This window comes from Uranotaenia lowii, chromosome 2 (assembly GCF_029784155.1).
Source record: "Uranotaenia lowii strain MFRU-FL chromosome 2, ASM2978415v1, whole genome shotgun sequence".
In the NCBI taxonomy this organism is placed as follows: Eukaryota; Metazoa; Arthropoda; class Insecta; order Diptera; family Culicidae; genus Uranotaenia; species Uranotaenia lowii.
Window position 1 is genome coordinate 36,015,042 of NC_073692.1, and position 12,652 is coordinate 36,027,693.

Below are 12,652 nucleotides of genomic sequence, written 5' to 3' on the forward strand. Positions count from 1 at the left end.
AAATTGGAGCGTGTGAAACGCAAATTTTTATGTAAACAATAACTTTCGACCACGTGGCGAAGAAAATTCAAAACATTATCAGGGATGCCAATTTGATGAAAATTTCTTTTTTCCTAAGAAATCTTGGGCCACAATTCGATTTACATTACTTTGCGATTTTGAATTCCTCTAAAGAAATGCTATCTAGAGTAATGATACCAGATTGGTCGGTTTTATTTACAAGCTTACGCGGACTTTCAAAGAAAAAATTTAGGAAAGCGAGGTTTGGGGGTGGTATGGATTTCGAGGAAGAAAGCTCGGTTTTTACTGGGATATATATACAATTTTGGCGAAATCAAAACCAAAAGCTCCAATAAAACTAACGATTTATGATTTTTGCATCAAATAACAATTTTTACTTAATCAAATTGAACTTATAACCATTCAATAAAATTATCAATAAAATCAATGCCACTGAGGTGTCTCGAGAAAAAAAAATTCATGTTCACTCCTGAAACTGATCAGCCCGGTTTTTAATTCTAAAATTTTGAGTTCCTATGATTTTGTAAAGATTTCTGGTAAAAATGTCCGGGTTTGTTCGACCTGGAAAGGTTAATCATGTGACATTTTGGATTTTGTCACTGTCGCAAATATATCCAAAACCCTTTTAGATTTCACACCCAATCGATTTCCAATTCCAATCGAAAATATAAATCCCTCTAAAAATTAACTTAATTATAATATTGGTTGCGTTTTAGGAAGTTGATGAGGATTAGTTGCATAAGACTGAAAGCAGTTAAAAACACCTGGCAGCCCTGTTCAGTAACGGGGCAGTTCGTTTAATTTTCGTTCAATTAGCAATCAGCACCATCTAGTGGCTATATGCCGAGTAATATTTCAACGAAATACTAACGTATTTGGATTCAAATTCTTACACACGTTTTCGGCTCATTTTTGTTCTGGGCCAGACCTCTGTTCTCTGTGTGCAAAGTTTAAAAGCGGTTCATTCGTCCATGATTTTGCAAATGCTTTTAATTTATTTGCAATAACTATTCGAGAAGAAAATTGCTGCAAATAATTACAGGTTCATTACACGTGTATTATAAATAAAAAAATCGTACTCATTTTTCAAGATTGACATCTGACACTTGACGCTGCCTTTCATCCATACGCTTGACTCAGGGCGAAAGAGAAACAAGTTTTTTGGAAACTCTGCCTCATGCTCATGCGTTTCTCTCAGTATCGAGTTGCTTTCTCCCATTCTCGCATAGCAATCGCTAGCGTAAAAAGGTGTACTGACATGGCATTTTAGATTAGTCTAGCATGTTAAAACTAGCCAAGACTAACAAAACAGGGCCAAGAATACAGAAAGAGTAACGTCTGACATTCTATTTTTGCATAATGGTTTGGGGAAAAGCGGGTGACATGCATGTGCTAGGCGTGAGATGTATGTGTGTGTGTTGGATGTGAGTAATGTTTGAAATGTGTTAATTAAATAGCGTGTGCGTGTAATAATGGAAAATATAAGTGGCAAGTAGAAAAAGATGAATGTTGAATATGAATTATTTGTAGTGTACGACCACGGTGGACAATATAATAAGGTGATATCTTCCCGATGATGTCGTCATTACTATCCATCTAGTGATCAGATTATTCTCCGCGCGCGAAACTTTTTGCCCGGCTCGATATAGGCAGATAGTAATGACGTCACTAGTTGGCATTCAAACGAGTTGTTTACTCGTGTTAGTAGCCTACCTTATATACTTATACCGTGGTGTACAACAACAGCTGGTTATTTATAGAAATGAACAAGTTTGAGTAAGGATGAGCTAGATAAACTTTACAAAACTCTCTACAAGAGAGTTAAATTTTGTTAGCTATATGTGCTTATGGGAGCTGAATGTTCTTGATCTGAGTGAATGAGATGTGTTGAATGCGTGACAAGTTGTTGCGTGTGTTAAATTTAAAGTCCGCGTTGAGTCAGAAATTTCTCATTTAACGTTGGATGGTGGGATAGAGACAGGATGAGGTGAGAAGATTTATCACGACGCAGCAAAATGATCATACAAAACATTCGCAGTTCGCACAGATTAAGAACACACAACACATCCAGTCCACACAAAAACGCACCCAGACTGTTTGATCAGTTGATCAGCCCTCCGAAACGGACCGCTGCATAATGTTCAGCTGTCAGCTTTCAATGGGCGCCTCTGACGCTTCTCTTCTCTGTCGCCTCTGCTGATGCTCCAACCTGCTCAACTGGTTGGTTGTCGGTGACTGAACGGTGCAAAACGATATCCGCGTTGGATTACCACTGGTGGGGTCCAGACGCGGATCGAATTGCAGGTCTGTTCTGCTCAACGGTCAAATAAAGATTGAAACCGAATCGGCAGCTAACCCCTTACTTTTATACCTTTCGTAGGCAGTGAAAAAAAACAAACTCACCAAGGGGCGGGGCTTCAATGTTATATTTTTCTTTTCGAACAGCCAATCAACGATGACCTGGCTTGATATGTCTTTTGGAAAAGTTGTCTCTCAAAGAGGCGTTTTTCGTGACGCGAGATCTGTTCGCGAATTTCAATTTGCCCCCCTATAGTGTTGCCGTAAAACGTAATTCTACGTCAAAAAAAAAAATTACTCTTCTCGAATGTGCGCAAAGATAAAGATTGCTAATTTAACTCACTTTTCAGCTTTCTTGCAACTGTTCGATTTCTAATACACAATATAAAATGATGGAAAAGGAAAACAAAACGGGCGGCGGCGGCGGCGACGCCAACGGACGCAAACCATCCGTTCGGGATTTGCAGTCACTTCCGACTCGGCAGTATCTGGATCAAACGGTGAATCCCATCCTGCTGCAGGGATTGAAAGCACTCGCCAAAGATCGGCCACAGGACCCGTTGCAGTACCTGGCAAATTTCCTGCTCAAAAACAAGAGCCGAGTCGACGAGAGCAACGGATCTGAGGAAACGTAACTTGATAAGGTTTTTTAAAGTGGTGACATTGTGCATATTGTGTTTTTCTCTTGTACACATTTCAATATACAACCTATCTCAAAATAAATTATAAATATTCTTGGAAGGTTTTAGGGCATGTTTATTATTACTATTATATTTTTTTTTTTTGAGAAAGCGCTGATGTGGTCTAGTGGATAGGCTGGCGCAAGTCTGGTAACCCAGGCGTACTGGGTTCGATTCCCGGTATCGGCAAGAAAAACTTTTGGGTTCGAATCCCATAAGTTGCCGACAGGTGAGATGCTTGGGGAGTAAGTAGAGGCCAGTCTCGAACCCACCGTTGTCCTTCCTCCAACTGGTATCAGGAGGGGTTGGTTTATTATCTTGAACTGCATTCTGTCCATATCCAGCCGGAATGGATATAATGAAGTGCATGATGGTCTAACCAACGTCTCATGATCGCTTACTACACAGATGAACAGATGTACAAGCTCGAACTAAAAATCTTCAGAAACTTGTGTAAAATTTCCAGTGCTCTATTTTAAAGAAGCCGTTAAAAAATGACGCCATCTGAATGCCATCTATTGCTAGATTTCTAACTTTTGAACGGCGCAATAGATGGCACTGTTTCTAGATAGGTCTTTTAAATGTAACATTTTTTCGAAAGGACGCAATGGTATTTGAATTCAAAAATGAATAAATTTAAATACAATAAGACGAATTATTCTATACAATTAGATTAACCACGAATAATTTTAAGCTGGGGAAAATAGCATTATCATATTTTTTCCCTACAGAGACTGCCGAAATAACAAACAGATTAACAAGCTTGAATTATTATATTCCAGAAACCAGTACAAATTTTCGAATGCTATCATTTAAACAAGCCGATTAAACTTTTTAAGTACCTCATTCTTGGAAGAGCACAATCGTATATGATCTCAAAAATTGATAAATTAACATCGTAGTAGAATGGACGGCTTCAATATATTCACAGCAAGGTAAATTTGCCTGTTTCATTTTATCTTCATTCTTTTTACTAAAAAAGACTAAATAAGAACTTCGGACAAGCCAGACGAACCAGTTATTTTATCCAGTTGAGTTTAAAATTAAAAATCTCATGAAACAATACCGATTCTAGGCTATTCTGAGCGAGCATTTTATCGTATCATATCTGTTTCTATTTAGTGCTTCATGCTAGTTTGAAATAATTAGAAAAACAGCTTAAAGCTAAAAAATTTCCATTACGCAAATCATAAATGTGTTGCGAATCTTCAAAACTCGTCAAATAGTAATTCGACATATTCATAACTGACTAATAGTTTGTTATTTTGTTTTGTTTACATTTCACTTTCTTCTTGACAGTTCTCTCTGGTGTCCTTGGAGACATCTGGTGGCTCAACCAAAACACATAAAATTGATTGAAAACGGTCGTTGGAACTTTACACACGTTTCAAGGCTTAGCTTGTACATCAGTTCATCAGTGCTTACTATTCTACGCTGCCTACTCTAAACTTTAGAATTTCCTTCTCCAAACTATCTCTAATTTGGAAATGAGCGTCGGCTCCCCGAGCTATTTAAACGTCACAAAAAAAAATTTTTTTTTTGAGGAAGTCACTCCCCCTGTTTCGTTTTAATGAAATCACTTATTATTATCTTATGGCGTATTTTTTTTTTTTGATTCCGGATTTGGCTCTGGAACCGTCAAAATAAAAAAAAAAAACGATTTTCGGGTTTCGAATTATTCCAGACGTAGGTGTGCGTGAGAACGAACGCAATGTTTACATGCAGCTGTCATTTTGTTCTCCCTTCTAGATTTCTTCATTCGGTTCTTCACATCCGGATTGCCATTTTTCGTGTCCGGATTGCACTGGACAGCAGATAGTACGATTTTGCTTGGCTGAGAGGTTCAAAATCGCGGCAATCATCATTTTCCCGTTCATTATTACAACTGTTTTGCTTTAAGCCAAAAACAGTTGTTTAATGTTTCGACAACAACGTTGAGAGTATTGTTGAATTTCTCGCAAAACTGACTTTCTTCTCAGGGCGACTCCGTCCGTTTTTCGAGCGAACCTAGGTTGCCTCTCGAGCAATAAATGAGCACGATGACAGCAGTTAGAGCGAACCTAGGTTGCCTCTAGTTTGCCTCCAGGTGAAAAAAAATACGGTATTAGATACCCAAAAAAAAAATTGCAAACGCAATTCTACCTGTTGATTTCAATTAGCAAAGCACAAAGCAAAGAAAATAGACTCGCTCAGATAAAACGATGGGTAATAGTATGGCCACCCCAAACACCGCTTTAAACATTCTCGCAATTTTGAGGGCAATTTCGGACTACAGGCAGGACAAAACACGTTGCAATCATAAGCATAACTTTTTTTTATTACGTTGATAATTTTTTAAATCAGTTCAACTTACCCGACCACTGTGGGAAAACGCAGATATTTTTTAAGAATAAAACAAAATTTTACTCGGAAAATGAGTAGAATGTCATTCACATGCTGGGTTGCCAGGTGCCCAGATTTGTCTGTAAAACCAAGACTTTTGACCCCTCGTCCAGATATTGGTCAGACACAGATTTTGCCCAGATTTTTGCTCAGAGTGCCCAGATTTCACAGACTTTTGAAATTGAGTGATGAAATCATCGGATTTGATCCGTAAGTGCCAGATTAGACTATGAATCTCGCTTGTATGCACGGGTATTTGATCAATCATTCATTAAACTTATTTTTTGTACATAAGATCGGCATTGTACGTGGTAGAAAACCGTGTTAGTTATATAGTTCTCAACTCGACCTACACCCCCCCCCCCCCCCCAAACCCCGCTCACACGCATCGTCAAAATTCTGGTTCAGTACCAAATTTGTGATCTTCCTTGTGCACAGACACACACAGACTTTTTTTCAAAATTGCCCAGATTTTTTATCCTCAACACCTGGCATCCCTGTTCACATGTTTGGCACATAACTTACGAAAGTGATCTAATCCATTTTACCGAATACTCACTTTGGTGTGTTAGATTTTTGATAAATAACCCATATTTTCAGTTTAGTATTTTATGTGTGTAGATAGTAAAATTGTTCAACTGTCAAACAGGCCGGAAGATCAAAACAAATTAATCCTCCAAAACATGAAGTTATCTAACTAATTTTGTCGATTTTGTCAAAATACTTAAATTATTGTTAGCATACTGTTAAGAAAGCTAGTGGATTAGCTGAAGGTAAGTCACTTTTACAAATATTTTATCAATTTAATTCATTGTGGATTGCCAATATCTCAGCTTTTGAGCCGGAGCTCGGAGCAACTTCAACCCCACACCATCATGCGTACCACGGCAAGCCTGCTCAAACAGCGGATCCCGCAACTGGAGGCTACCGTTCCGTTTCAGGAGATCCTACCGCTGCGGCTGAAGAACCAGGTCAGTGGCAAAACGGGGAAAGAAAGCGACGTTGCATGCCTCCAGGAAATGGCCATCCTGTTTTCCTGCCTGAAGACGCACGAATTCGACGAACGGCTCTGCCCCAAGGAAATGACCAGCTTCAAGCGGTGCTACAAAGTTTACATCGATAAGAAGGCCAGCAAAAAGGAAACCGCCAGCAAGGGTATCCTGGTGCCCGGGAAGGACCTTAACTGTAAGCAATTGAACATGTTTCTTAAACAATTCCCCGGGGGATCGAAAGAAGTGATTGTTTGAGAAAGAGAAATTAGTTCACTTGAATGTTGAGTAAAACGCAGTTTAAAATTAAAATTTCTTTTCATGATGATGACAGCGTTTATTTTAAGGCTAAATCATTAAGAATAAATTAAGACAGATTTTTTTTTACAGAAGATGTATGGAATGGGTAACAAAATATTACAATAATTTATAAAACGACAATAATTAGGCATAAGTTCGATATCTAATATTAACATTATTCTTGAAAATGAAACGTAGATAGCACATTGAATTGATCCTACAATATATAGATAGAATAACGGCTCCAGAGTGAGCTCCTAGAACACCTCCTTCCGGAACTGAAATCCAAACTGGTCGCACTTGTAGCGTAGGGTTTTGCCGAGCTGCGGGGGCCCACAGTAGAACACGGTCACTTTGCCCTTCTTCTGGTCCTGGATCTGTTTGAACACTTTGTCCCAGTTGGGCCGACCGGCATTGGTGCGCGTCTTGAGGCCAGTGATGAGATCACGTTTTTTCCTGAAAAAAAGAACGACGTGAAATGCACGAGTTTGAAATTAGTGCTTGGACTCAAACATAGATGTCGCTTTTTCCTCTTATTTCCCCAGCTTAGGGTGACACCTAGCTATGAGTTCTGTAAATAAAACTTATCGCTTAAGGTCCCATGACCATTTCTAGGCCTGACATAAGTAGATGAATTTCAGTTAAGTAAAATTTCAGAATTGCACCTAATTAAAAGAAACATTTACGATAAACTAAAATTTAATTATTAAATGTAAATTAGCTTGCTACCAAATCTTGTTGAGACTCATATTTAACAAACAGTTTAGAATTTCTGATTCGGATTCCGCCCAGACAGATTGCAGATTTGAGATTCACATTCAGAGACAGATTACAGATTTCAGATTTTTGATTCAGATTCAATTTTTTTAAATTCAGATTTCAGATTTAGATCTCTGATTCAGATTTCAAATACAGATTTCTGAATCAGATTTCAGTCGCAGATTTCAAATTCAAATTCCAGACGCAGATTTCAAATTCAGATTTCGGATTCAGAGTTTAAATTCAAATTTCAGATTTAGATACAGACTCTGGTTTAGATGTGAGCTTTATATATAAAGATCAAAAGTTCGGACACACACCTTCTGGTGCAGCAGATCGAGGGCCAGCTGCAATCCGACTGCCTTCATGTCCGTTTTCTGTAGCGCACTGGTAATGTACATGTGCATCTCCAGAAAGCGCTCCATGGCCCCGCCCAGCTCGGCCTGTTCGATTTCCAGCTGCGAGAGCAGATTGACGAACCACTCGAACGACTGCTGGTCCCGGTTGATCCAGAAGAAGTCGACCTTCCGAAGGTTCATGATGGTCGGTGGAATTTCGCTGGACCACTCGTAGCTACACCGGGGACAGCAATGCCGGGGCCTTCCAGTATCGGTGCATGATGGATTGTAGGATCGAAGCGAAGGGCGTCACGCCGATTCCGGTTGCGATGAGGATGGCGTGCTGGGCCCGGAAGATGTGACTCGAGGGCGCTCCGTACGGGCCATCGATGTAGATTTCCAGAGGTTTTCCGACCGGGTAGTTGACCGGTCGCTGAAGTTTGTCCTCGTCCGTGGCACCCGCTTTGTGGGGAGATGTGACGGTTGTGGTCATGGTTGTAGTCGTCGTCCGATGTCCGTGCATGATTTTGCCCTCTTCGGCTTCTTTTTGGGTGAAAACACCGGGCGAAACAACGATCGAATTGGTCGAGTCACGGGGTTCACAGTTCTCCAGGCTCGGTGTTTTGAAGGCAATGATGGTGGGTTTGTTGCGCATGTATCGGAAACTTTGGGCCAGAGATTTGTTCTGCGGACTCAGGTATGCTAGGCCGAGGGCTTGCATGCGAGCTTTCCGTATCTGTACTTCATCGAATGATCGCTCCGACTCGGAACGCATGTACTCGCGGAGGCTGAAATAGAGTAGTTAGATGTTTATGAAGAGAATTGTTTTTTTTTTTTCGTTCGTACGGGTTTCGCACCTAGAGTTCTCAAATTTGTTTCTGATGGAGAATTACAATCCCCACCATTAACACAGCGTGGATTAGAAGCAGATTAGCGGTTATCATACTTCGTTATACGGTAAAATGTTTTTCAATAAAAGCTTACGTTTATATTAGACCGAGTTCTTTCTTCATTTGTCCGGAAGTTCCGAAGTTCCTTTTTATTTAGTTAATCCCGGTGTGCTAGTCCACTCTGCGTTTTGCGAATCCCCCACATGTTTTGGGCCAGTTTAATTGGATAACTTATAAACCGAAGAACAAGATGAGTATTGCCAGCTCGTTTCGACGATTTTGTGTGTTTCCCCCCGTAACTCGTCAGACTAACTACTCTGAGAGCGCTGTGGGACGATTGCTGGAAAGGAGCAACTAGAGGAACGACATTTTGACGTTAATACAGGCTATCTACATGTCATCATTGACGAAGAGATATATATGCGACAACCGCCGGGCTATGCCGATGCTGGGAAGGAGAAATGGGTGTGTCGACTCAAGAGAAGTATTTATGGTCTGAAGCAGTCAGCCCGTTGATGGAACCAGGCCCTCCATTCAGCACTTGTGGATCAAGGTTTTAAGTCAGATAGTTGTCTCTACGTGAAGCCAGATGGTGAACAATCGATATTTCTACTTGTTTACGTCGACGATTTGCGGCTGGCTTGTGCTGAGAAAAGTACGGCGGATGAAGTGTTTGTAGAGCTGCGAAAGAATTTCGACGTTACCCAACTTGGAGCAGCGAAACATTTCTTGGGCGATGAAATACGGTGTTTGAATAGAATCTGGCTTTCTGGGAAGAAAAGTTAGTTCTCCGACGAAAAGTGATGAAAGGCTTCAAAACGAGTTGCCAGATACCTCACAGGATCTAAGGATTTAACTTTCGGACCTGGCAATGGGTGGTCACTGCTGGGCTACTCTGATGTGTTCATTTTCTTTTTTGGATCTGCTCCCATCGTTTGGAACAGTCACAAACAGTCGTGTATGACACTTTCATCAATGGAGACAGAGTTCGTCACGCGTCACGACCAAACCGAGGATTATCGTGGAATTCTTAGACATTGGAGCAACTGAACGACCTTGACCTGGCAGACGATATTGTTTTGCTCGCCTTAACACAATCGGATATGCAGAGCAAACTCGATGATCTCACCGAAAGCTTCAAGGCAGCAGGTCTCAGCTTTTCGATGGTCGAATAATCACTTGCCCTTCTCTATTGCAACAATTCAGCTCCGGGAATAGATAAAATCAAATTTAACTTGTTGCAAAACCTTCCGGATGCTGCAAAATTTCGCATGTTCAATTTATTTAATCAATTCATGGAGCATAACATTGTTCCCCAAGATGGGAGACAAGTGAGAGTCTTGCTATCCAAAAGCCCGGAAAACCAGCGTCTGATCCCAACTCGTACCGTCCAATAGCGATGTTGTCTTGTATACGCAAATTGATGGAGAAAATGATTTTGTTCCGATTGGATAAGTGGCTGGAAACAAATGGTTTCCTTTCAGATACTAAATTTGGGTTTCGAAGGGGGAAAGGGACAAAGGATTGTCTTGCTTTGCTGTCTTCAGAGATACAAATGGCGTACGTCAAATGTGAGCGAATGGCTTCAGTGTTTCTTGACGTAAAGGGAGCTTTTGATGCAGTCTCAATAGAAGTTTTGTCAGAGAAATTGCATTCCCGGGGTCTGCCACCACTTTTGAACAACATCTTATAAAGCTTGCTTTGTGAGAAACATTTGAACTTTGCTCACGGAGATTTTGCAGTTAGAAGAACATCTTACATGGGCCTCCCCACAGGGTTCATATTTAAGTCCACTTTTGTACAACTTTTACATAAGTGACATTGACAGCTGTCTCTCTGAAGGCTGCACTCTAAGACAACTTGCAGATGACGGCGTGGTGTCTGTCACAGGATATACAGAGTCTCATCTGCACAGACCTTTACAAGATACTTTAGACAGATTGTCTTCCTGGGCTTTGGGGCTTGGGATTGAGTTTTTCCCTCAGAAAACGGAGATGGTTGTTTTCTCTAAGAAACATAGACCTGCTCAATCTAAGCTTCATCTTCTATTTAGGCAGAACGATCACTCAATCGAGGTGTTTCAAGTATCTTGGGTTTGGTTTGATTCCAAGTGTACCTGGAGAGCCCATACTGAGTATCTGAAAGGAAAATGCCAACAAAGAATAAATTTTCTCCGATAAATCACTGGCACCTGGTGGGGAGCCCATCCAGAAGATCTTTTAAAATTGTATCAAACAACTATTCTATCCGTGATGAAATATGGTAGCTTCTGTTTCCAGTCAGCTGCCAAAACTCACCTCATCATACTAGAGCGTATCCAATACCAAAGCGAGCTTAAAACGAATCCCGCTGCTTTCTGGTCATATATCCGTAACCGAAAAAACTACTGCAGGATCCCAGTTGATATGACGTTCTCCGGCAAGACAGCAGAAACGTTTACCGACTCCGCAAACCTGTTTGCTGAGTTTCCTAAACGATGATGGACTCACTTCGGCTGTATCACTTGAATCTTTACCGTCATACAATATCCGTGTACCTACTCTAACACTTTCTGATGTCGACGTCTATAATGCCCTTATAGCAGTGAACGTTTCGAAAGGGACCAGGACCTGATAATTTGCCACCGGTGTTCGAAAAAAACTGTGCCTCCGCAATAGCGATATCTCTAACAAGGATTTTTAATTTGTCCCTGTCATCTGGAGTTTTTCCCCAGGCGTGGAAAATAGCATCGATCACACCTGTGCATAAAAGTGGCAGCGCACATTCCGTCGAAAACTACCATCCGATTTCAATCCTTAACTGTTTTGCGAAAGTACTTGAATCTTTAGTGTACGATGCTATATATCCGTCCATAGCTCAGTTAATTGATGGCGCTCAACATGGATTCATGAAAAAAACGTTCAACAACCTCAAACTCTATGGCATTTACAAATTTTGTGGTACTAAAACTCGAAAAACGTCAGCAAGTGCAAACTGTATACATCGATTTCTCCAAAGCTTTTGACCGCGTTCCTCAAATATTGGTAATAGACAAATTTAGACACCTTGGACTTCCTGAGTGGATAACAAAGTGGCTTGCCTCGTATTTGAACTCCCGCTTGACCTATGTTAAAGTCAACTCCTTTTGCTCTTCGAAGTTTTTGATACCATCCGGTGTTCCCCAAGGCAGTCATCTAGGACCGTTAATATTCATACTGTTCGTTAACGATTTGTGTGACATGTTGACGTCGCATAAACTCTTTTATGCAGACGGCCTAAAGCTATTCCGACAAATTACATCACCGCTAGACTGCATCACGTTGCAGAATGATCTCGACGTCATTATGAGATGGTGCGATTTGAATGGAATGTTGGTGAACGTCAAAAAGTGCAAAACAATGAGTTTATCAAGAACCCGTAACGTGCATCAGTATAACCACACAATGGGTAAAACCGTTCTCGAAACTGTTGACACAATAAAGGACCTCGGTGTTACCTTCGATAGCCGGTTGAGATTTCACACGCATATCACTACAATAACCGCCAAGGCTTACGCTATGCTTGGTTTCCTCCGTGGCAACACAATCCATTTCAACGACGTGTATGCACTTAAAACACTTTATTGTTAGATCGTCAGAAGTGTACTTGAATACGCAGCTCCAGTATGGGCCCCATTCCAACTGACTTTGAGTCAATATCTCGAAGGTGTCCAGCGAGCGTTTGTTCGGTTTGCTCTTCGGAAACTTAACTGGAATCCCGAAGTCAGGACTCCCTATGAACATCGATGTAACCTGATTCATCTTGAAACGCTATCTCGTAGAAGGAAGTTCCTACAGTGTTTATTCACATTCGACTTACTGAGCGGCAATATTGAAAACAACGATCTCCTGGATTGCATAAATTTGTATGCTCCTACACGCCCGCTGAGGAACCAAATGCTTCTTTGGATTCCATCTCATCGAACCACGTATGGCTACTACAACCCAATAGACACATGTAACCGTTATTTTAATGAG

The 12,652-nt window shown here is 40.8% G+C and overlaps 1 protein-coding gene and 1 pseudogene across 1 annotated transcript; one reads left to right on the plus strand and one right to left on the minus strand.

Moving 5' to 3' along the window:
* The first annotated feature begins 5,997 nt into the window (after positions 1-5,997).
* On the plus strand, positions 5,998-6,684 carry LOC129746190 (uncharacterized). Its single transcript, XM_055739738.1, has 2 exons — positions 5,998-6,154; positions 6,215-6,684. Exon 2 carries the CDS (start codon positions 6,257-6,259, stop codon positions 6,626-6,628), a length of 372 nt encoding a protein of 123 aa, XP_055595713.1. The 5' UTR covers positions 5,998-6,154; positions 6,215-6,256; the 3' UTR covers positions 6,629-6,684.
* Positions 6,685-6,705: 21 nt separating this feature from the next.
* LOC129741284 (NADPH oxidase 5-like) overlaps positions 6,706-12,652 on the minus strand; it is a 48,239-nt pseudogene continuing 42,292 nt past the window's right edge.